The 27,076-nt window shown below is 42.8% G+C and overlaps 1 protein-coding gene across 2 annotated transcripts in view; it reads left to right on the top strand.

The window, feature by feature from the left end:
- The window catches only part of LOC146080918 (nucleotide-binding oligomerization domain-containing protein 1-like), a 55,880-nt gene extending 42,534 nt beyond the window's left edge, over positions 1-13,346 (top strand). For both annotated transcript variants that reach the window (XM_083188626.1, XM_083188625.1), the window contains 4 exons: positions 1,523-1,606; positions 5,703-5,786; positions 8,702-8,785; positions 11,013-13,346. In XM_083188626.1, coding sequence (XP_083044752.1) covers positions 1,523-1,606; positions 5,703-5,786; positions 8,702-8,785; positions 11,013-11,097 — 337 coding nt within the window. In that variant the 3' untranslated portion in view covers positions 11,098-13,346. The remainder of the gene's footprint in view (positions 1-1,522; positions 1,607-5,702; positions 5,787-8,701; positions 8,786-11,012) is intronic.
- Positions 13,347-27,076: the final 13,730 nt, after the last annotated feature.

Here is a 27,076-nt window from a genome sequence, read left to right as displayed (position 1 = left end):
TGTGCAGCAGTGGGTCCGGATCCAGGTAGCATAGGTGGGAGGTAGGTGGGGTGGGCCTCTGGGGGTATTTTTCTTAGGGGCCCTCACAATTGTTAAGACGGCCCTGACAACAACACACACTCAAAAACAGTATAACACACACTTAAACATTGCACAGATACACACACATATAAACGTAGCACACCTTACACACTTACACATTGAACAGATACACACATCACACACACACATAACATACCTCTAACAGTACAACACACACCCACATTGACTACACACACCCAAAAACAGTACAAAACACACGCACATAAACATTGCACAGATACACAAAGAGACAACACACACATACACATATTGTATATACGTAGCGCACCTCACACAATTACCCATTGGGTAGATACATACAACACACACACCCACATACACTACAACACACACACAAAAACAGTACAACACACACAAACACACAGAACACATAAAAAATAATTGCACCATCGCATACTCTCCAACTGTACCGAATTTGACTTTTATTTTATACCGGCAAATAAAAACTTTACCCATATCCGTCTCTCCAGTCCTCTAGGCTGGCCAATGCACCCATTGATCAATACAAAGTGGGTACACTGCAATCCCCCTGTTAGTCAGTTGGATGTTAGGCGCTGCTCTGCCTTAAGGGTGTCCCAGACCCTTTGGGTTCATAGATAATGTTTGGTCGATGGGCATGAGCGCTGCCTGTATTTGTTTGAATGTTATGAGTGTAAGAAGTTGAAGAATAAGACAGAGATTAAGATTTGCCACGTTAAAGTGTACAATTTAGTCAATAAATCGTGAAAAAAATATAGGTGTAAATAGAAATACAATCAACAAATGAAAGTAGGATTAAAAAATACTGTGTTCTGATTCAAATTGATAATTGTTTGGCTTAGGTCTTTGGAACAGCATAAGATAAATTTTTCAGCAATTTTGGAAATAAAAAAACCCCAAGGTTTTCCCGGGCAACACCGGGCAGGTCAGCTAGTACTGAATAAGTAAAAAACATATTTCCCCCACTACTACTTTATTCTAATATTGTTTTTGAAGTTAGGTGAATACTTCATGTGATTTTACAAATCTGAGCTGCTTTAAAGTGCCTATAGCATGGGTCTTCAACCTGTGGCCCTCCAGATGTTGTGAAACTACATGTTCCAACATGCATTGCCACATTTTTTCCTATAACAGCATGCCAAAAACCCTCAGGGCAAGCTGGGATATGTAGTTCCACAACATCTGGAGGGCCACAGGTTGGAGACCTGTGGCCTATAGTGTGGTTTGCTTCTACCCTTCTTCCCTGCCTCTGTGCATGCCAATGATTGCAATGATGCATGGCTAAGAATTTTATCCCCCCTTTTTGTCTACAATAAAGTTTGCTATTATGATTTTGAGTAATCAGACATTCCCTGGTTTTGGGATTTGGGTATCCTCTTTGATTAGTTGATTTACTTGTTCATCTGTTTTCTAATGAACTTCATGCTTTATTACTCTCCAGCCTGGCTTGCAATAAGATTTCCGATGTAGGAGGTGCAAGTATCGCTGACGCGCTACAGCAAAACAGATCGTTGAGGATATTGTGGTAATTTATAGTTTTTCATTAAATGTTTTTTATTGCTAAAATATTATTTTATGGGAAATTGCAGTTATTTTTAAGTTGGCTTTAACTTCTTTAATTATGGAGCAGTTAATTAAAGGTCAGTTTCAAGTCACAATTGAAATACGATAAATTCTACTATATTGCACCAAATGACTCTATTATATTAATGATACATGTATGGCCATCACAACCACGCCCCCTGTATTTTTTTATCTAAAATGGATGACGCTGGCTGATTAATAAAAAAAATTGTGTTACAATATACGAGCCCTGCTCTCCACTTTTTTTGCCGGTCTCATCCTATATTTATACCACTTATGCTAGCAGGCAATACTTTTCAAATTATGTTCTTTTTGTGGGCTTTTTTCTGTTAGTAACTTTGCTGTACCCATTGGGGTATGGGTCTTAGGGTTGACAGCAATTAGGTCAACTGTCAATAGGTCGACCACAACAGTTGACAGGCAAAATGTCAACACCTGAAATAGGTTGACATACATTATGTTGACATGGTGAAAAGGTTGATGTGAAAAAGGTCAGCATGAGTTTGTTTTTTGTGTATCTATGTCAACATAAGTCAACATGCGCTCCATGTAAGTGTACTGCTGCGCTCGGTTATATTCTTACTCGCAAGTGTTGCAAGTAGAGATTTTTTTCTTAGTGGTACTGTTCGCGCGCTCAGACATGCAGCAAAAAATGGGTGTGGCCATATGCCTGAGGGGGTGTGGTCATATGAAACTAGGGCAGTGGCTGCATATCAATAGGGGCTCGGCCACATTATTCCACACACTGTAATGCCCCTTACCTATTATGACACACAGTAATGACCATTACATATTATGCCACACACGGTAACGTTCATTACACATTATGCCACACCCAGTAATGGCTATTACACATTATACCACACACTGTAATGCTCATTACATATTATACCACACACTGTAATGCTCATTACATATTATACCACACACTGTAATGCCCATTACATATTATGAGCAATATTGGTAAAACAAAATAAAAAATTTAAAACTCGTGTTCACATTTTGAGTATTGACCATGTACATGTTGACCTTATGCTTGTGTCAGCCTACTGTCACTGTTGAACAATAGTGGTCAACCTAGTGACTGTCGACCCAGGGACCAGATACCGACTAACTATGGGAGCCTGATTGGGGTTCATGTGCTATGACCATTATATGAATAGGCTGGATAAGTGCCTATTGTTTGCCATGCCATTAATATTATTTTGTCCCCTCTCCTCTGCTGCTATATATTAATTTAGGTACTTGTTTCCTAGCATGGCGCCAGCGATTTTAATTGCACTGATCGGGACCTAAAAAATCGCGTCAATGTAAAATGGTCCCTAAGACCCATTTTTACATTGGGACCAATGTAAAATACACCGTACACTCCAATTTTTATTGCAACCCCCCCCCCCCCGTATGGGTCAAATGCCCCCCATTGTTAATGCCACCCCAGTATTGACGCCAACCCGAAGCGTGGCGAGCGGCGGCGGTATGCGTCCTCCAACCTTTTCATACCCCCACTATCCACGTCGACGTGGAGTTGATTTTATAAAGTGTGGTGAGCGCAGCGAGCCACCGAGCCCGAAGCATGGCGAGGGGATGCGCATTACTTCACAGGTATTACGCGTCCCCTCGCAGGGCTCGGTGGCTCGCTGCGCTCGCCACACTTTATAAAATCATCTCCGCGCCGACGTGGATAGTGGGAGTATGAAAAGGTCGGAGGACGCGTACCGGCGCCCCTTGCAGGCTTGCTGCGCTCGCCACGCTTCGGGTTGGCGTCAATAGTGGGGTGGCGTTAACAATGGGGGGCCATTTCCCATACAATTTACCCATAAGGGTGGGTATACAATAAAAAATCGGGTCCATTGGGGCATTTAACATTGTTCCCTATGTAAAATCGCGTTGATCGCGTCAATCACATCGCATGCCATTATAATGGCATGCGATGGACGCGATCAACGCAATTTCATCCTTACCGGCTATAAAGGCTCTTAATTGACAGAAAATTGCGTCCATCGCATACCTTAAGTTACCTTAACTTAAGGTATGCGATTAACCACAACAGGTGCCGTGCTAGGAAACAAGTACCTTTATTTATTATTATTTATTAACAGTTTCTTATATAGCGCACACATAGCCCGCAGCGCTGTACAGAGCACAGATAAACATTCAGTCCCTGCCCCAGTGGAGAGAAATTTACCAAATTAAAATCAGGCACCTTGAAATTAGGTGTTTAGTCTAGCAGCTATACTCAAGAGCAGGTCAGTTCCCAAAACAAAATACAAAAGAAGAAAGAGTAGCGCTAACAATATAAATAATAGTATTGTGTAATTTAATTTATTCATGCATGATTTAAAACATAGGGGGAGGGGCCCTAAACTGCACACCCTGGACATATGAGGTGCTACCTGCTGAGACCTGTAGTGCAGCAAGCAGGAGGAGGAGTTTGCAGGTGCACACTAAATATAAATGCTAGACCTTTTAATATCATTGCTATATTGCATTTTGAGGTTCTTAGCATAATGATGGCCATTATTATGGGCTTGTCCACTGCGTCCAGGTTACCTCAATAGGACAAGTCCCTAACACTACTCTGAGACAGGTCCAGGTTGAGGTAACCTGGACGCGGTGGACAAGCCCATAATAATGATTAAAGACAGTAAACCACATGAGGTAATTAAAAAGATAGGAAATAAATGTTCTTATAAAATCATGGTAATCAAATGGGACATTCAGGTGAAATCTTTGCTCCTATAATGTTCAGTCCTCATATATTGTGTAAGTTTGTAAGGGGCCCCCACAATAGATGATATATTACCACTTATGTTGGTATACCTCACCACTGTCTCCTTGATCCGGATTTTCATGGTAAGTGCCACTGGAGGGATAAAAATCAGGATCTAAATGAGCAGGCAAGGTCCTCACGATTGTGCGGAATGGCAGAGCCTGGTATTATCTGGAGGCACAGGGTGGAGTCCAAAACACAATTGGGCCAAGATATGGACTCTTATTGTCGAGTATGGAGCTGGTTCAAGCAGTGATGTTGGATTCAAGTCCTCTAGAGTAGTCCCAATGAGTCACTGACGCGTTTCGTTGTCCTGTGACAACGTTTTCATTGGGACTACTCTAGAGGACTTATCCCTGGACTAGACTATTTGTAGAAAGTGGTATGTCCTGCCTCCTTATCATTTTGAAAAACAATACACATATGCTGCAAAATTGTATATATCGATGTCTGGAGGGCAGGATGCGGAGGTTCCGGTGCCGGCATCCTATCTGATGTTGCCGTCGATAATCTCCTGGTGCTAGGTATGCTGAACGCATCCAGAAAAATCTAATTTATAATATATTACTATATCATAGAACACCATACCTGCAACAGATAATCACTAAAAAAGCTAAATTACTGTAGAAAAAAAGTGCTTTCTGAATTATACCGTGCCTAGGTTGGCATAAACAACATGCTGAAAATCAACTTAGGCAAAAGGTCAACACAAAAAAAGATTGAATTTTACACAATTTATTGGTGAATTGAAAGAGGGCCACACAAGCATTACAAAGTTGGTACATTTTCTTTACCTAGCTAAGCAAAGAAGCAGGAATACAACACAGTGGGGACAATTCTATTCTCCACATTGTGAATAGCGCTGGGAGCGAGCACCCGCAGCTAATCTAATCAGTGTGCTGCAAACGCCAACTAGTGGATTTCTGACAAAACTAGGGCGGCGATGCTGTGCGATGCCCTAGTGTGGCACAGTGGTACTTAGGTCAGAAAATGTCAGTACTTGCGAATAAAAACCCGCGAGTACCAGCATACTCTGACTTGGTAGGATGCTGATTAGAATAGCACCAGGAGAGAGCTCCTGGCACTATTCACAGCATGGACAATAGAATTGACCCCATGGCTTTATGGCTTTATGAATCGGGGTCAATTTTGTTGATTAAACTTGATTGTTGGTTACACAATTGTATATTCTCCTGTAGGTTACTGTAGAAACAACTGATATGTTTGCTAACCAGATGTTGGCCGGCTCTTATCACCTTTCCTGTAGGATGACAGAAAACAAGCTCACTGATGATGCAGCTGAGAGGTTTGCTGACATGCTGAAAGTGAACAAGACTCTTCGACACCTTTGGTGAGATCTCAATTAAGTTTGGGTTTAGCCAACATTCTCTTCTTTTGTTAGAACATTGCTGTGATACCCTATTAATGTAACTACTGTACCTGTGATGATATACATGTTTAAATACATATATATATATATATATATATATATATATATATATACTGTGTATATATATATATATATATATATATATATACTGCTCAAAAAAAATAAAGGGAACGCTTACATAACACATCGTAGATCTGAATGAATGAAATATTCTTCTGAAATTCTTTTTCATAGTTGTTAAATTCTTTACATAGTTGAATGTGCTGACAACAAAAATCACACAAAAATTATCTATGGAAATCAAATTTATTAACCCATGGAGGTCTGGATTTGAGGCACACTCAAAATTAAAGTGGAAAAACACACTACAGGCTGATCCAACTTTGATACAAGAAATAATATCCAGAGAAGGATATATAGAAATCTCCCGGGCGGGGCACAGCCTTCTATGGCAGATAATTAAACAGTTAAAATTTGCACTTTAATTAAATTAAAATAGGTGCCATGGAGTGGGGCCTATAGACAGAACAACATGCAGAGACAAACACAGCAATAAATCCCACATACATCTAAAACTTCAATAGTAATGAGGTGGGGAAACGGTCATCTGTCAGAACCGATTCCATGAGGTGGGAATAGGTGGGAATAAGCAGTGTACATTAAACAGAAAGCACTGCTCTCTCACTGTTTAATGTACACTGCTTATTCCCACCTCATTACTATTGAAGTTTTAGATTTATCCTTCTCTGGATATTCTTTCTTGTACCTACTTACCATACTCCCTGGGAGCACCTCCACAACCATACCAGTGATTTATTCTATAAACTTTCGTTGATTGGAGTATGCCTTCTTACCCACTGTCAAATTAGTTCTGTGCCCTAGGTCCATTCCCCCGTTCCCCCCTTCCCTTTCTCACCTAAAGTGATCCAACTTTGATGTAGTGTCCTTAAAACAAGTCAAAATGAGGCTCAGTGGTGTGTGTGGCCTCAACGTGCCTGTATGACCTCCCAACAATGCCTGGGCATGCTCCTGATGAGGTGGTGGATGGTCTCCTGAGGGATCTCCTTCCAGACCTGGACTAAAGCATCTGCCAACTCCTGGACAGTCTGTGGTGAAACGTGACGTTGGTGGATGGCGCTGTAGCGGTCCTGCTGCTGGATTGTTGCTTTCCTACGGCCTACTCCACGTCTCCTGATGTACTGGCCTGTCTCCTGGTAGTGCCTCCATGCTCTGGATGCTACGCTGACAAACACAGCAAACCTTCTTGCCACAGCTCTCATTGATGTGCCATCCTGGATGAGCTGCACTACCTGAGCCACTTGTGTGGGTTGTAGACTCCGTCTCATGCTACCACTAGAGTGAAAGCACTGCCAGCTTTCAAAAGTGACCAAAACATCAGCCAGAAAGCATAGGAGCTGAGAAGTGGTCTGTGGTCACCACCTGCAGAACAATCCTTTATTGGGGGTGTCTTGCTAATTGCCTATAATTTCCACCTGTTGTCTATTCCATTTGCACAACAGCATGCAAAATTGATTGTCAATCAGTGTTGCTTCCTAAGTGGACAGTTTGATTTCACAGAAGTGTGATTGATTTGGAGTTACATTGTGTTGTTTAAGTGTTCCCTTTATTTTTTTGAGCAGTGTATATATATATATATATATATATATATATATAGTGTATACGGCTGGCACTTCTCAATCTTCAAAAGGGTTTTGTGGGCCAGGTGCCTTCAGCGGGGGAACAGCAGGTGGATGCCCCAGGTATATAATGAGAGTAGCGGCGGCACTCAGGACTTAATGAAGAAAAGAACGACAAGTAGCCAAAGCGATGACGTTTCAGCCCTTACAGGCTTTTATCTAGCTGTTTTTTGATAAAAGCCTGTAAGGGCTGAAACGTCATCGCTTTGGCTACTTGTCGTTCTTTTCTTCATTAAGTCCTGAGTGCCGCCGCTACTCTCATTATATATATATATATATATATATATATATATATATATATATATGTATATATATAGTTTCACTCCAAATGAAACAATCCTTGTTGCTGTGCCTGGTGCCTTCACAAGCGTTTGTATATAGTGGAGGAAAATGTGTCACTCTCGGTCTTTACAAATGAATACACTATCCAAGTGCCATAATAATTCTACGTTTCAGTTTTTATTTCAAAACCTATATATATAAAAATAAAAACAGGCACACACGAGTCTGCTAGTTCATAATGATATGGGAATATATCCTATTGTTTAATATTCACACTTAACTGTCCATACTGTATGTAGTTCTTATTTTTTTTTTTTTTTATCTTGAAGACTGATGGGGATTTTCTTTACATTTAGTTCTACTTAAACTGTCAATCAAACTCTAGCATCCCTAAAATCTGTCTGCTGTATGGGGGCAGCCATTTTGTGAGGGTTGGTTTTCATTAGCACTGCAGGAGGAGACAGAGAGCTGGGACCTCACCACACACACATGTAATAGGCAAGTCCTGGCCACAGACGCGGCACTGGCGTAACCAAAGCCCCGCAGACCGGTGCCCACACTTACTCGTGCCTTCCCACCACAGCGGCGTCTGTGGGGCTATAGTTATGCCACTGGTGTACGCACTGTATCATTCCCCCATTTCCTCGGGTTGTGTACGGGGCTTTAGAGAGAGCGTGTGACTTTCGGTACTCCTGCTGTTCCCACACAAAGCATTGCATTCTCATGAGTAGTAACTCATCCCACAAGAGTTATGTCCCAGTTCATTGTGTAGGTAGCAGGGGGCACCCCAAATAATGATAAATTACTTAGTTCATGTGCGCAAACCACACTGTTTCATTCTGTAAATTGCCATGGTTTTTTTTTGGTCAAAATAAAACAGTTGTCTGTTCATCGCAGGCTGATACAGAATAACATCACAAACCAAGGCGCCAACCTCCTGGCAGAAGCCTTAAACCATAACATGGATTTGGAGGAGATTTGGTAAGAAGTTATTCCAGAGTTATGCTGTATGCTGAAATACTCTGCATTGCTGCCTCAGCCCTAGGGGTGTATTTCCCCCGACAGTGTTTGTTCTCAGATACAGTAGGAAGTCATATGTGTACCAAGTGTGTTGTCAATTGCTCTAGCCATTCCAGAGTCATGCTGTCTGCTGAAATACACTGTGCTGCTGCCTCTGCCCTAGGGGTGCTAGGGTGGTGTTACCCCCGCAGTGTTTGTTCCCAGATTGTAAGTCTTATGTGCACCAAGATTGGTGTAAATTGCTGCAGTCATTCCAGAGTTATGTTGGAACATACATATGAGCATACAGCAAAAATTGTGTTTTCTTAATTAATAAAAAATTAACCGTAATTGATATTGATATTGATTTGGAATTTTTTTAGTTGCGTCAGCTGTGTTTTAATACGCTTGTTTGTAAAATTTCACGGTCTTCCCTTGTAAACTGTGGATTTTTATAGGATAGGTAGATAGATGCAACCCTGAATTTTGCTCAGTTCCAAGTTTATCAGCAATCAGTGCATCTGTGTGAGCCGCACTTATAGTATGTTGTGCTGGGCTTGTATCAGTGGGTGTGTTCGGTGATCTTGGTAATCAGAATGAGTGTAAAGCAAAAATTGTGGTTTTTAATTAATTAAAAATTAACAGTAATTAATTTTAATTTCAATTTTTTTGTTAGTTGCCTCGGTCATGTTTTAATACACTTAAATGTAAAAATTTCACGATCTTGGCTTGTAAACTGTAGATTTGTATAGAAAAACAGTCAGAAGGACAAATTTCTGCTTTTATATAGTAGATTACACTTTATTTATAAGGCACCACAAAATGGTTAGCAGTCCCGCACATATGGCATACTACATTAGAACAATACAGGATACACAGACTAATCATCACAGTTACTGAAAAACTAAAACAGCATAGCTAACAATTCTTAGTACACAATACAGCTAAGATGTAGGGAAGCAGATGAGATGTCCGCATGCTTGTCATTGTTACAGATGAATGAACACAAGTGAGAAGAGATGTGGGACTAGATGGTAGCTGATCAAGAGAGCTGTAATTGCAGTGCAATTGAAGAGGGCTGTGAGAACAGGAGGAAATAATCTTACAATCTAAATATTATGGCCCTTATTCTGATCGGTGCGGCCCGATCAGAATATGCGGCCGCAACCGTGCAGGCGAATCCCCGCCTTCCATACGGATCGCCACCTGCCGTCCGTATGCGGATATGTGGCGATCCGCATGAAATTGTACGGGGATACGCCTCCTCCATGGTGGGAGCAGCCCCTGCATTCGATGGTCGCCGAACATCGAATGCAGGGCCGCACGCTCCACCAGGTCCCGCAACACAAGACCACACGGACACTTGTCCGTGTGAAATCATGTATAGGGGCGGGCAGCTGACATCCGGCGATGTCAGATGCCCGCCCCGTACCCACGCGTCACTGCCTCATTACCATGCATACGCCCCGCGTTTGCATGGGAACGCCCATGAAACGGGGGGCGTATGCATAGGGTAATGAGGCTAAGTAGCCCCTCACGCCCCCTGTGCGGCGTATAAAGAATCCGTGCGGCGAAATCGCCTGCACATGCGCAGACTGACCTCTGCACATGCGCAGACGATCAACATCGGCGGTCCGTCCGCATGCGGGAATTTCCGCACCGATCAGAATAAGGGCCTATGTACTGATGCTTTGCAACCACCCAACCATACTCACACCACTTCTTGCACCACAATTTATTGCCCCCCCCCCCATGCCAGTTGTAAAATGAAAAATAAGTTGTAATGATGAGCGAAATAATAATTAGTGTAGGTCACCATCCAACAAGTGGCACCACTAGGCACCTGCCTGTACTGGCTTCATGGTTGGCTTATCAGCCTGTTACTAGTGGTAAGCATTGTTACCTGTTGGTATTATTCGTTGGTTTTGATTAGCGTGAAAACTTTACAAGGATTGACACCTTTGTTTTTCATGATTGTTTGGAATGCAAAGTTTTGTTGGAAAATATGAAAACTATTGGTCCCCTTTACTATTGCAGGACTTTCTGCTGTCTTGATGTATTTCATACAGTATGTCATCTGCTGTTTTTGGTTTCTCATCTCTCCTGTTATGGTATTTATTCTATAGCATAATAAAAATGTTTTGAGTACAACATGAATATTATGCATTATAATGTTTTCTCATGTTTTCCCTCACACTTGGTTTTTCAGTTTACAAGGAAACCCACTTATTATACCTGATGCGAAAGAACCTTTTCGAAAAAACTCGCGGATCTTCTTCACCAACATCCAATAATACTTTATATTTGGAATGTATGAAATATATGAAGTTCAACATCATGACCTGAGGAATATTTGACCACTCAGCCGTTAATAATACTCAGATCTATGAAGGCTCAATATGAGTATAGAAGCAGTATCAGTGCCATTATCTACCCTGATACAGCTTATGCCCCATTTATGAAGGAGAAATGGGATTTCCCAAGGTCTCGTGCATGTTCAGTGAGCTGGCTGGGTGTAAGACGCAGTGCATCAGCTGTGGGGGGCCGGGCAACAATGGCTGGAGGGGGTAGTTTTCTCCCATTTCAGCATCCAAGATGAAGACCTCTTGGTTCTGCTGCTTCATGCTTTGCCTCGTTAAAGTGGTTTATTAGTATATACACATATTGTTCATTACAGATCTGAATAATACATGAAATAACTGGAGTGTTTGTGCTTAATAAAATGTATAATCTGCTGAGTGAAACCTCAGCAAATGTGGAATGCACAGTAGCCCAAAAATCGCTGATTACATCTGCAATCTTTGTATTGTCTGGTAGTCACAAACCGCCATTCTGTATTATAGAGGGTGTCGCAATACTAGCCATATTATACAGAGAGTGTCGCAGTGCCCGCCATAATATACAGAGAGTGTCGCAGTGCCAGCCATATTATACAGAGTGTCGCAGTGCCCACCATATTATACAGAGTGTCCCAGTGCCCGACATATTATACAGAGTGTTGCAGTGCCCGCCATATTATACAGTGTCGCAGTGCCCGCAATAATATACAGCGAGTGTTGCAGTGCCCACCATATTATACACAGTGTTGCAGTGCCTGCCATATTATACACAGAGTACCGCAATACCCGCCATATTATACATTGTCTGTTGCAGTGCCCGACATATGATGCACAGAGTGTTGTGGTGCCCATTATATTATACAGAGATTGCGCAGTGCCCGTCATATTATACACAGTGTCACAGTGCCCGTCATATAATACACAGAGTGTCGCAATTCCTGCCATATTATCCAAAGAATGTTGCATTGCTCGCCATATTATAGAGAGTGATGCAGTGACCGCCATATTATACAGAGTGTTGCAGTGCCCGTCATATTATATAGAGCATGTCACAGTGCCTGACATATTATACACAGATTGTCGCAGTGCCCACCATATTATACAGAGTGTCACAGTGCCTGAGATATTATACAGAGAGTGTTGCAGTGTCCACCATATTATACACAGATTGTCGCATTGCCCGCCATATTATACAGTGTCACAGTGCCTGCCATATTATACAGAGAGTGTCACAGTGCCCGCCATATTATACAGAGAGTGTCACAGTACCTGTCATATTATACACAGGGGGCTTGATTTTGGTTGGCTCGCAAAGCAGCGCTAGTTCGATCTGTCAGTGAGTAAGTGTGACTTCAATGGGTACCTGGCATTCTGGAACCTTTTTAGCTACCAAGGGGGCTGACTGGCAGTTTTCTTCCAGGGTTTTAACTGGTTTACATGATAGATACGATTGTACCTCTGTCCTTCTACCCTCCTGTCAGACCCTGTGATTGATCACTCCCACCGCCACTATAGCCTCATAAGGGCCCCGTCGTTGTGCATACATCTTGCTTTCTGTGATGGGTACCTACACTAACACTTTGCCTCCCGGATTAAGGGTTCGGTTGACTGAGGTAACGTCATACCGCTTTATCGTTTGCTTACGGGCTTGATTAAACCTTTCTACCACGCCATCTGTTAGTAACTCTCTTGCAATGGTGCCAGACTTCATATTGCACAGAAGTATAGCCTCTGAGTACCTGGTGGCATAATCAACTACCACCAATATGTATTGTGCCCTCGAGCAGACTTTTCCACTTATGCCATATCAGATCCCTACCAATCCGCTCAAAAGGCACAGAGATGATAAGGAGGGGTACCAGTGGAGCCCTAAACTCTGGCCGTGGGGCTGTCTTCTGGCACACTGGGCATTCCTGACAATACCTCTTAACGGAAGCATAGATGCCGGGCCAAAAGAACCTTAACTGGATGCATTGGAGTGTTTTCTCCTCCCCCAGATGGCCACCCCACAAATGCATATGTGCAGCTTCTAATATCAGTCGCTCCAGCTTTTGGGGAACTAAGAGCTGATCTACCCTTGTAAAGTAGCAACACAATATAGCAAATCATTTTTCAAAACAAAAGATTTGTGCTGTCTGGTCAAGATATATATATATATATATATATATATATATATATATATATATACGCATATTGTATTTAAACAAACTGTAAATATATATTTCTGTTTGTTGTACATAGCATAATATTTTATATACTGTATGCCACATTTTATTTTGACTTCAATTTTGGATATAAAGTGTATACATTTGAATGATTTATTAATGGTATTTCTTCTTACATACTGCAGTGTTTTACATGTAAAGAAAGTATATGCAGCATATAACAATAAATGAGCAATTTTAAAGTTGGTATTTCACCTTGAATCTACTTACTAACTATATGTCCAACATGAAACCAATGGGGTGATTCAGGTTGGCTCGCTAGGCAGCAGTCGTTCGCTGCCTAGCGAGCTCCTTAACACCGCCAGCTGCCTGGCTTCACACATGCCCATCAGCTCTACCCAAATGCCTCCCAGACATCAATACGGTACATGCCTCTCAGAGCTAAACACATCCTTATCTACTAAAGTTAAAATATTGTAAACTATTGCCCATCAATTTAAATAAACTTAGAGATCATTGACCCAGACCAGAAGTAATTTATGCTGCATAAATGCACAATAATAACAAGGATATTACTTACTTTTAAATGGGTTGGGATCATTGGGTCGACCTAATGATGGTCGACAGTCATTAGGTTGACACCGTTGGGTCGACAGGTATCTAGGTCGACATGGCACAAGGTCAACAGGTGTCTAGGTCGACATGGGGCAAGGTCAAAAGGGGTCTAGGTCGACACATGCATTAGGTCGACATGGGTTAGGTATACATGGGGTTTTTCACAGTTTTTTGACTGAATGTTGACACAGTCTACATGGACTCAGTTTTAAGTGCACCGCATCCCCTCACATGGCTTGCTGCGCTCACTGTGCTTCATGCACGATGCCTTGCTAAGCTCGGCACATCATTTTATTCTCCCACCACTCCCTAGTGGATGGTAGCGCTTGAAATACCACCTGTTGGCACATGTCGGGTCAAAAAACTGTGAAAACTCCATGTCAACCTTTTGACTGTTGACCTAAACCATGTCAACCTAGACACTTGTCGACCTTGTGCCATGTCAAACTAGACACCTGTCGACCTTCCAGTATGTCGACCCAATGGGTTCGACCTAATGACTGTTGACCATCTTTAGGTCGACCCATCGACTGTATCCCATTTAATTCTGCCCCATACTTGTGGTATCTCTGCTGACCACTTGTAGAATAGTTTGGAACCTTGGTGATTCCTGCCCAATGTACCTCTACCAGCAGGGTAGTCTCACAGAGGTCCCTCAATTGCGTGATTCTCCTGATGGACTACAGGAACAAAGGTGACAGCTCAGTTGCAGTCCAATCCTGTCCAATAAGAAAGATATTTAGGGAACCTCTGTCCTGGCTGAAGCTGGTAGGAAACAAGTTCCTAACACCAGGTTCTTCCCAATGTTGAACACCCCAAAGTTTCACTTGTCAAATTCCTACAGGTACATGTGCCACCCTATGGGGGAAAGATGGGAGTTCAGTTTTGCATGGGATGTTGCTATGGGAAACCAATCAGAATCTACTACTTATTTCTTTAGCACCCTCTAGAAGATAGTTTCAAAAAAGAAGAGAAAAAAGGCAGTTGAAGGCGGATGCACTCCAATCTGAATTTTTTTTTCTTATTTACATGTTACATGAACCATTTATTAAAACCGTGGGAACACCTACTGTCTTTAATAATATTGTATTGACACGAAGTTACCCACCAGCTTGCGAAATAGGAGTTAAAAAATCAAGACATATACAAACATATAGTGACGAAGAATAAAGATGGTGTAAATAGATTTTAAAACGTGGATGCAGATTATATTTATTTCGGGATAATTCCCCTGGGGCAAATGCCTTAAATGTTGTATGTTTGTATGTCACACTGCTGAACAAGTGGAGGTGTGCTTTGTTGCGATTTGGCCTGAATAGGCTAACAATTGCTAGGAAAATACCTCTGTGTTTATTTAACAAGGGGGATAAGTCTCCACACTTTTTTATTTATTTGTATATACACTGTTGCATACATCTATGAAACACCACCTTCCTTTTCCTGGCACATGGCCCAGAGTTTGAAAGGAGGAGCAGTGTGTCTAGTAGCACTGTGTGTTTTACTTAACGTTGTACTGTTATTAAGCTGCTGGGATGTTTAGTACAGGTTTGTTATACAATTCTTATGCAAATGAGATTTTTGTGCAGTCCTGTAAAAATGCTGTTAAATTATGCAGGTTTTTGGATGTGCATCAAATATGCACATCCCAGCTAGACAAGAATTCTATATGATATGTGACTCATATAGCCGCAGATATAGCTGCCATAAAGGGAACTGTTTGAGATATCCAATCCAATCACGGCTAATTTGCATTTCATGGCATTGACAATGTGCCAAATAAGCTTCACAGAGAGTTTGGCTATGTTTGGAATGTTCTGGGGGAATAAAAAGAAAGCAGAGAAGGGTAATTCTACCACTTTTACGTGCGATATCAACCTTTCCCGATCGGAAAAGTCCCAGAAAATATGGAGCAGGGTACCCCTTAACCCACAACCTCTCCAGCACAAGTCTGTTGTGGCCAGGAACGCCCTATTCAGACGCGTTGGAACTTAATACCAGCGTATGAAGATTTTAAATGAATTTTCTCTGTGTCTAATAGAGGTGGTTGAGGACACTAGTTTTTGTCTTATCTGAACCCAGGTCTCAGGACCCAGTTGTTCTTATAAATCAGTTTCCCAGGAGATCGTGTGTGAGGCTAGTGGGGGTCAATTATGTGTAAGTAGGATGTATTTGAACGCAGAGTACTGCTTGGCATAGATGAGCCGCATAGAAATATAATTTATTGTTTGGGACACCTAAACCCTGCAATGCTGGCATTTTTAGTATATATTTTGTGCATCTTTCACATAGATGTTGGCACTCAAAGGGTTAATATCACTGTGAACTTTAAATACTTCTGCTCCTGTCAGGTAAATGGCAGGCAGCAGCACAACCCCCTCCTCCTTTTTGTCGTCCCTTCTAACAGTAGTTGGGGACTGTGCAGCACATGTGCTGAGCCTGGAGCCAGCAGGCACGTGGAAAGGAGCATGATGAATGGGGGGGGGGGGGTGTGGAGCACCCAAAGAATTGATAGAAATACTATAACAATGAATTATGTTTACAGTTAATAAAAAGATAAACTTGAAATTAATTAAATTAAATAAGGTTGATCAATTAGGTAATCACAAAGTATGAATTAATTTAATTATCACATCAAATAATAATAATAATAATAATAAAAACAAATTAATAAAAATACATATAAAATTTTACATACAGCATAATCATATTGCACTTAAGAGAGAAGTAATGGGCATACAGTAAACCACTTGTCTATATTGAAAGTTATTAGGAGCAATGGATACTTAAGTGAGTCCCGCTTGTTCCAAAGTAGTGCTGTCCTTTTGTTCGGGTTTGATGTCCCCACGTGGAGGATGGGGGGAAGGGAAAGTGCTTGGCTGGGGATAGGTGGGGTATTCGGGTTCGGCTTGTACTTGTGGGTGTCTGATTGTTCCTGCTGGAGGCCTTGGTCTCTGATTCTACTGGTGGGCAAGATGGAAATACCTCACTTCACGGAAGGAAGGCTCCAGAAATTAGCAGGTAGTTGGTTACCCAATTTGTATATCCAGCTTGTGGGTGCCGGCATGAATGGTTTGTAAGTTCATGGGGGGACAAGAGGAATGGCTGGTTCAAGGGGAGTATGGATGGTATCCAATGTCCAGACAAAGGTTAACCTGACACATTTCATTGTGCTCAGACAACTTTCTCAAAGGTATATTATTTTTGTCTTTAATAGGATTAAGGGAGTAATAGGATCACTCTGCTAATCCCCTCCGTACTGTATTGTTCTATGTATTGTATTGCTGCTGAGAACAATAGGATAGCCATGGTGAGCCATGACCTAAAGAAGATAGTTGAGAGGGGCTCCATCTGTACCACATGAAGCATCATAAGCAATATAAACAGTATAAACAACATAAAACAATATAAACAACATAAAACAACACAAAATAACTTAAAGCATCATAAGCAACAAAAAACAACATAAACAGCCTAAAAAACATAAAACAACATAAAGCAAAATAAAACAATATCAAATGACATAGAACAACACAAAATAACATAAAGGAACAAAAACAATATATAGAGCACATACATCATAAACAACATAAAGCAACATAAAACAACACAAAATCACATATAGAAACATAAACAACAAAAAAAAACACAAACAGTATAAACAACATAAGACAACACAAAATCACATATAGAAACATAAACAACTCAAAAAACACAAACAGCATAAATTATCATAATTTAAATTAAACCATAATTACTAACATAAAAGCAACATAAGCAACATAAATAACATAAAACAATATAAAACAACAAAAATAACATAAAGAAACATAAACAACATAAAACCACAAACAGCAAAATTATCATAAATTATCATAATTTGAATGAAAGCAAAATTACCATCATGAAAGTTACACAACACCACATAAAGCAATATAAAACAACATAAACAGCATAAACAACATAAAACAATATCAAATAACATAAAGCAACATAAAACAATATAAAGCAACATAAAACAACACAAAATAACATAAAGCAACATAATAGCACATAAAGCAACATAAGCAACATACAGCAACATAAAACAATTCAAAATAACAAAAAGCAACATAAAACCGCAAACTGCATAAATTATCATAAATTTCATAAAGCAACATAAATTACCATAAATCATCACATTTTATATTGCAGCTAGACGACCAACATAAAAGCAACATAACTCCACATAAACAGCATAAAATAACATAAAGCAACATAAAACAACACAATATAACATAATCTATCTATCTCTATACAAAATAACATAAAGCAACATACAGAACACAAAAAACAGCATAAATTATCATAAATTAACACACATTATCATAAATTAACACAAATGAACTTAAATTAACATAAATTATCATTTTTACATAACATAAAGCAAAATAAGCAACATAAAACAACATAAACAGCATAAACATAAATTATAATTTAAATGAAAGCAAAATTACCAACAATAAAAGCTACATAACACCACATAAAGCAACATAAAACAACATACAGGGCGAAATGTAATAGGGTGCGTTTTTTTAGACTAAAAAAAAATCGCACCAAATCGCACCTTTAAAAATCGCGTTTTTTGCCGCGAATTCGCATATGTAATGAGATGCGAATTAGCGGCAAAAAATGCGATTTGCCGCGATTTGCCGCGATTTTTAGTCATGAAAATGTGCGCATTTTCAGTCATGAAAATGTGTGCGCATTTTCATAAATGCGATTTTGTGCTAAAAAAAAAAAGTAAAAAAAAAAATGGCGTGGGGTCCCCCCTCCTAAGCATAACCAGCCCCGGGCTCATTGAGCCGGCCCTGGTTCCAAAAATACGGGGGGACAAAAAGCATAGGGGTCCCCCGTATTTCTGAAACCAGCCCCGGACTCTTGGACCGGTCCTGGTTCCAAAAATACGGGGGACAAAAAATCTGGGGGTCCCCCGTATTTTGAAACCAGCACCGGGCTCCAACAGCCCGCGGTGTCATGCCACAGCCGGGGGACACTTTTTATACAAGGTCCCCCGGCCAAAACATGAGCACCGTGGCTGGTCAGCCTTGGACGGGGTACCTGGAGGAGTGGGGACCCCCCCAATAAAGGGGTCCCCCCCCCCCAGGCTTCACCCGTCCAGGGCTGAAGCCCGGGGCTGTCACCGGCGTCCGTGGCCAGTGGACGCCGGCCTGATAGGGTTAAATTCATCATACATATCATTACATTGCTTTTTACCGGCGAACTACAAGTGCCAGCAGACCTCCCCCGCATGCTGGGACTTGGAGAACCACAAGTCCCAGCATGCGGGGCATTAATGGGCCCGCTGGGACTTGTAGTCCACCTGTAAAAAGAATGTTTATAAAAAACACACACACAGAGAAGTACAAGTTTATTACACACACACACCTCAATTTTACACCAGCATACTTACCATTCCTGGATCCAGCGCTGGTCTGGCTGCTTTACAGCCGCCTCCCCCTGAACTGACAGGCAGCGGGGAGAAGCGGCTGTCTCCGTCGCTTCTAACAGCCTCTGTAGCGCTGTCCGAGTGCTACAGAGGCTGAGAGCGTGATTGGCTGAGCTACAGTATGCGTCTCCATGGAGACGCATACTGTAGCTCAGCCAATCACGCTCTCAGCCTCTGTAGCACTCGGACAGCGCTACAGAGGCTGTTAGAAGCGACGGAGACAGCCGCTTCTCCCCGCTGCCTGTCAGTTCAGGGGGAGGCGGCTGTAAAGCAGCCAGACCAGCGCTGGATCCAGGAATGGTAAGTATGCTGGTGTAAAATTGAGGTGTGTGTGTGTAATAAACTTGTACTTCTCTGTGTGTGTGTTTTTTATAAACATTCTTTTTACAGGTGGACTACAAGTCCCAGCGGGCCCATTAATGCCCCGCATGCTGGGACTTGTGGTTCTCCAAGTCCCAGCATGCGGGGGAGGTCTGCTGGCACTTGTAGTTCGCCGGTAAAAAGCAATGTAATGATATGTATGATGAATTTAACCCTATCAGGCCGGCGTCCACTGGCCACGGACGCCGATGACAGCCCCGGGCTTCAGCCCTGGACGGGTGAAGCCTGGGGGGGGGGGACCCCTTTATTGGGGGGGTCCCCACTCCTCCAGGTACCCCGTCCAAGGCTGACCAGCCACGGTGCTCATGTTTTGGCCGGGGGACCTTGTATAAAAAGTGTCCCCCGGCTGTGGCATGACACCGCGGGCTGTTGGAGCCCGGTGCTGGTTTCAAAATACGGGGGACCCTCAGATTTTTTGTCCCCCGTATTTTTGGAACCAGGACCGGTCCAAGAGTCCGGGGCTGGTTTCAGAAATACGGGGGACCCCTATGCTTTTTGTCCCCCCGTATTTTTGGAACCAGGGCCGGCTCAATGAGCCCGGGGCTGGTTATGCTAAGGAGGGGGGACCCCACGCCGTTTTTTTTTTATAAAAACACTTTTACACATTTTTATTAACAGAACCATGCACAGATCTCAATGATCTGTGCATGGTTCTGTCAAAATCGCCTGTCAGAACCTGGTCTATTTTTTTTGCGATTTTTGGTAACATTGACCAAAAATCGCACCCTATTACATTTGCGAGTTGTATACTTTATAATGGGAAAACATCTGGATGCGAATTGAAATGTGACTAAAAATCGCACTTAGAAAAGTGCGATTTCGCGGTAAAAAGTGCGATTTTTTACCGCGATTTTCAACCTATTAAATGTGCGATTTTCGGAAAATGTGCGATTTCGGCCGTTTTTGACCAAAAATCGCACATGTCTAAAAAATCACACCCTATTACATTTCGCCCACAGTAACATCACATAAACTAAGTAACTTAAGCAACATAAAACTGCATAAACAAAAATGATCATACGTTAAATGAAAGCAAAATTACCAACATAAACTTCATAAATTATAAAAAATTAACATAAATTTACAGAAACCATCATATTTTAAATTGCAGCTAAACAACAAACATAAAAGCAACATAACACCACATAAAGCAACATAAAACAGCATAAACAGTATGAACGACATAAAATAACAAAGCAACATACAGAAAAACAACATGAAGTAACATAAAACACAAAATAACATAAAGCAACATAAAAAAACAAAAAATAACATAAAGGAACAAAAACAACATAAAGAGCAGAAACAGCATAAACAACATAAAATAACATAAAGCAATATACAACAACACAAAATCACAAACACAAACAGCATAAATTATCATAATTTATCCTAAATTAACATAAATTAACCATAAAACCAATAAAAGAAGCCACTAGTATGTGGCTAGGACCAAAACCTCAGGGATTCTTCAGGTGTGGAGGGAGTAGATGGGTACTTGTGTATTAGCACGGAGCTCACTATGCAAATACACAAGTACCAGTAGATGCATAACATGTAGTTTTAATAAAAATAAATCTAACTTCCAAATCTGCAATAAAGAAGGTAAACAACAAAAAAAATATTTTTTATAAATTTTAATACGAAATATATAATTTACATGCTACGCTGTCCATGTGACCTTAGATATATTGGTAGGACTACAAGGAAAATCAAGACACGTTTCTTAGAACATCCTAGAAATATCTGCAAACAGGTAGCTACTCATAGTGTATCAAGACATTTCACAGAAATACACACTGGTGATCCGAAGGGTCTCAGCTTATTAGGCCTTGAACACATACCCGAAACATCACAAGGAGGAGAAAGGTATAAAAAGTTATGTAAACAAGAAGTGTTTTGGATGTTCCAGATGCACACGATCCACCCTGAGGGCCTTAATGAGGTGGTCGAACTCAATACAGTTATATGAAAATACAGTTATAACACCCCCAACATCCCTCCCTTCCTTCCCTCTCCCCCATCCATTTAGGTTTTCCTAGAAAATTGTATAAATTAAAAACATTCACATGTATACATTTTTGTCCCGTCCCCCTCTGCCCATTCCCCCTTCCCCACTTCCCTCTCTTTAGTATATATATATATATATATATATATATATATATATATATATATATATATATATATATGAGGAACAGGGGAAGAACTGTCACTCAGGTCTTATCTTAGCTGCAAACAGCTGTAGCTTGCTCCGTTGCCATAAGCTAGGAGACTGCACCAGATACAGCCAACAATGTAGAGAATGGGGAGACAAAGGCACTCGGAGACTTCTTAGGTGAAGCAAACATGGACCAGTTTAATCCATATAGAGCAAAGCCTGTCTAAGTTTCGGGGGTCAAGCCCCCGTCGTCAGGACAATAAGGCTGGTGTATAACCACCATTGTTATACACCAGCCTTATTGTCCTTACGACGGGGGCTTGACCCCCGAAACATAGACAGGCTTTGCTCTATATGGATTAAACTGGTCCATGTTTGCTTCACCTAAGAAGTCTCCGAGTGCCTTTGTATCCCCATTTTCTCTCTCTCTCTCTCTCTCTCTCCAAAATAAAGTGCAGTGCAGGAACTAAGGCCCTTATTCTGATCGGTGCGGATATTCCCGCTTGCGTACGGCCCGCCGATGTTTATCGTCTGCGCATGTGCAGAGGTCACTCTGCGCATGTGCAGGCGATTTCGCCGCATGGATTCTTTATACGCCGCACAGGGGGCGTGAGGGGCTACTTATCCTCATTACCCTATGCATACGCCCCGCGTTTCATGGGCGTTCCCATGCAAACGCGGGGCGTATGCATGGTAATGAGGCCGTGACGCGTGGGTACGGGGCGGGCATCTGACATCGCCGGATGTCAGCTGCCCGCCCCCATACAAGATTTCACACGGACAAGTGTCCGTGTGGTCTTGTGTTGCGGGACCTGGTGGAGCGTGCGGCCCTGCATTCGATGTTCGGCGACCATCGAATGCAGGGGCTGCTCCCACCATGGAGGAGGCGTATCCCCGTCCACATTCATGCGGACCGCCACATATCCGCATACGGACGGAGGTGGCGATCCGTATGGAAGGCGGGGATTCGCAAAGACGGACATCACCGCATATTTCTGATCGGGCCGCACCGATCAGAATAAGGGCCTAAGTGCACTGCACTTTATTTTGTCACGTTATGTAGACCAGCTGTCCTGAGGAAGGAGCGTCAGCTCCGAAACTGTTGACCTACAGGCTGAGTTCTTTTTTGCACGCTGTTATGATTTGAAATACACTTGACCCACGTTTTTGAGAGTGACACCTCCTGTTTTTTCATTCATTTGGAGAAATTTGTTTATATATATATCTATTTGTGGAAGGCACCTCCATTATTTCCACCCTTGGTCCAAGTGCTGGTCCTAACTGCTCTGTATATATATATATATATATATATATATATATATATATATATATATATGTAGACAATGAATGTGTGGCTCCACCTGTGTGTCCTCAACCAAAATAGGGTATAGTAGGCAATGTCCCCCTTCAAATTATGGGGTGTCAGCCAATCTTCAAAGGAAAAGTAATGGTAAGTTACTTAGAGCGAAAGTACAGATGTGTCCATGTACATCTTGTGTCACAAACCGTGGGTCTCAGCCCCGTCTGAGACCACGTCCATTACCTTCCCAGTGGTCAGTGTTGAGAGTAAGGCCTCTGGTCGCTGTCAGTGTCTGGCAGGATGTCCCATGTGTGGCTGGTGCTGACCCGTGTAGTCGACATGCCGGCACGCTGGACTCCGCGCGTCATGGGCGCCGCCATGACACTTGCGCTCAGCTGACCAGAGGATCCAATCCCGCTGTTCAGCCAGGGTAACCTCTGACCCACACACCTGCATACCTCTCAGGTGTGCTCACTCTTTCCCTGTACTGATTGGTGCTGCTGCAGCTAGCCAATCAGTACTCAGCGAGGGGGATATATTCCGGCCTCTAACTTTCAGTCATCGCCTTGAATTTGTGTTCATCTGACCTCAGTACCTCCTGTGTTCAGCTGTTTCCAAAGGCTCCTAATTATCCGGTCTCCCCGTGTACCTCTCGCAGATTCTGCCGTTACTACCTGGTTTGTCATCTCCAGAAGACTCCTGCCATTCCACTCTGCAGTCGAGTAACTACTCCTGTTTCCATCCTCACCTGGCATACCATCTCCAGAAGCCTCCTGCTATTACCACCGTGCAGTTGAGTGATCCCATCGACCCTGCTGTCGACATCAGTGTTGACACTTTCACACTGAGCCTCCCAGAGACTATTCCACCTACCCGTGTCTCCAGTGTCATTACTACTCACAGCTTACGTCCAGAGGGCCAGGGCAGAGGGCCGCGACCTGCCTGTCAGACGCAGCGAAGTCCATATCCCCTTGCGGGGGTCCCTGGTGAATACCGCTGGCAGGTTAGACTCCGCGCCTCTGTTTACGGTCTCCGCCAACACTCTGGTACGCAAGGCCTTGCCTCTGTGCATGTCATTCATCAGGCCTCCAGCCTTCCGATACACAGCGCCCTCCACTGGTCCACCACGGTCAGGGCCGGGAACACAACAGACCCCAGACCTGACAGTAAATTCAAGGCCGATGGACTCGGCTCAAGACCCAAGTGTGGGACCAGCGGTTCTTCAAAATGTTGCTGCCAGAATGGAGACCCAAGAAGCCACTCAGCAGCAGGTGATTAAATTCCTACAGGATGTGTCCAGTCGGTTGGACACCCTGCAACAGTCCCTGTCGACTTCTGTGTCAACCTCTCCTGTAGGGTCAGCAACACCAGCCCTACCTTCCCGTCTTCACCTGCCAGCACCCACCAAATACGATGGTGACCCCAAGACCTGCAGAGGGTTTATCAACCAGTGCCAAATTCAGTTTGAATTGATCCCTCAGAACTTTCCTACGGCCAGAATTAAAATTGCATACATGGTGTCGTTATTGACTGGTTCTGCCCTGAAGTGGGTATCACCCTTATGGGAAAGAGCGGATCCTCTGCTGGCAGACTATGACCAATTCATCCAGACCTTCCGCCGCATATTCGACTTGCCAGGTCGACCCGTGTCAGCAGCTACCGACATCCTCCAGATTAAGCAAGGGTCCCGCCCCATGGGGCAATATGTAATCCACTTTCAAACTCTTGCTTCTGAATTACAGTGGAACAATGAAGCCCTGACAGCTGCCTTCTGGTTAGGAGTCTCTGACCGGATTAAAGATGAGCTGGCATCTCGCGATCTTCCTGACCAATTGGAAGATATTGTATCCCTATGTGTCAAGATTGATCTACGTCTTCGTGAGAGAGGACTAGAAAAACACAAGAAGTTAATTCCCAAAGTTTCTCCCAAGATTCGTTCTGAGTCTCCTACGCGTGAAGAACCAATGCAAGTGGGTAGATCACGACTGACTCCCGAAGAACGTACCCGTAGGCAGCGCAATCGTCTGTGCATATATTGTGCTGCTCCTAGTCATTTCATTAATAATTGTCCCGAGCGTTCGGGAAACGACCGAGCCTAACCTGTAAGGGAGGAGTCAGGTTGGGTCAAGTGGTGAAATCTCCCCCAGAAAATTACTTTGTTTTGCCCGTATCCTTGGATACCCCTGCCGGTGCCCATTCTAGCACCGCCTTGGCAGATTCCGGTTCGGCCGGGAATTTTATTTCTCAAGACCTGGTTACTAAACTGAAGATTCCAATGGAACCATTAGTCCCACACCTAGCTGTTACAGCAGTTGACGGCAGCAGAATCCCAGGCAGTGAGGTTCGCTTCTGTACCAGCCTCCTCACCCTTAGAGTCGGCATGCTGCATCAGGAGCAGATCAAATTTCTCGTCATTCCCAAATCTTCTTATGAAATCGTCCTCGGTCTTCCCTGGTTTCGTCTTCATAATCCCAACATCAATTGGAAGACGCTACAGATCGAGCAATGGAGTTCTCATTGCCAACAGCAGTGTATCAAGTCAGTGGTACCCACTCGTTCAGCCAATGTAAAAATTCTTCCTGGGCTCCCTGAAGTCTACAGTGAATTCGCTGATGTGTTCTGCGAGCAGTCTGCTGATACTCTTCCTCCTCATCGTAATTGGAACTGTAAAATTGATCTCCTCCCAGGGAAATTCCCTCCTAAAGGTCGAACTTATCCATTGTCCGTTCCTGAGACCCAAGCTATGTCTAAATACATACAAGAGAATCTTCAGAAAGGTTTCATCCGGCGCTCAAGTTCTCCAGCAGGCGCAGGTTTCTTTTTCGTAAAGAAAAAAGATGGAGGCCTTCGCCCGTGCATCGACTACCGAGGTTTAAACAATATCACCGTCAAGAATAGTTACCCGCTTCCTTTAATTACCGAACTTTTTGACCGAGTGAGAGGTGCCCGAGTCTTCACCAAATTGGATCTCCGTGGGGCATACAACCTGATAAGAATTCGTGAAGGTGACGAGTGGAAGACCGCATTTAACACCCGGGATGGTCACTACGAGTATCTGGTAATGCCTTTCGGCCTTTGTAATGCCCCCGCAGTATTCCAGCAATTTGTAAATTAGGTCTTCAGGGACATGCTCTACGTTTGTCTTGTGGTATACCTCGATGACATCCTCATTTTTTCAAAAGACTTGTCCTCCCATCAAACTCAGGTCAAGGAAGTATTGTCTCGTCTTCGCCGAAACAAACTGTATGGCAAGATTTCCAAATGTACCTTTGAAGTTCCTTCCGTGCCCTTCCTGGGTTACATCATTTCTGGTTTCGACTTACGTATGGATCCAGAGAAGTTGGAGGCTATTAATGGGTGGTCACAACCCACTTCCCTCAAAGCAGTCCAACGCTTTATAGGGTTTTCCAACTACTATAGGAAATTCATTCGAGGCTTCTCCACGTTGATTGCACCCATCACCGCACTCACCAAGAAAGGGGCTAATCCAGCCAGCTGGCCTCCAGAAGCCGTCGCAGCCTTCCAGTTTTTAAAACAAGCCTTTGTCACTGCTCCAATCCTGTCCCAGCCTGATGTCGACAAACCCTTTTTTCTTGAGGTAGATGCCTCTCACATAGGAGTCGGTGCTGTACTATCCCAAAAGAACAATGATGAAAAACTCCACCCCTGTGGGTTCTTCTCTCGCAAGTTTCTTCCAGCAGAAAGAAATTACTCCATTGGAGACCAAGAATTATTGGCCATCAAATTATCTCTCGAAGAATGGAGATATCTTTTAGAAGGTGCCAAGTTCCCCGTGACGATCTTCACAGATCATAAAAACCTGTTATACC

Source organism: Crinia signifera, chromosome 5, assembly GCF_055691185.1.
Source record: "Crinia signifera chromosome 5, ASM5569118v1, whole genome shotgun sequence".
Lineage (NCBI taxonomy): Eukaryota > Metazoa > Chordata > Amphibia > Anura > Myobatrachidae > Crinia > Crinia signifera.
Note: the sequence above shows the minus strand (reverse complement) of the source record. Positions and strands in the feature narration are given on the sequence as shown.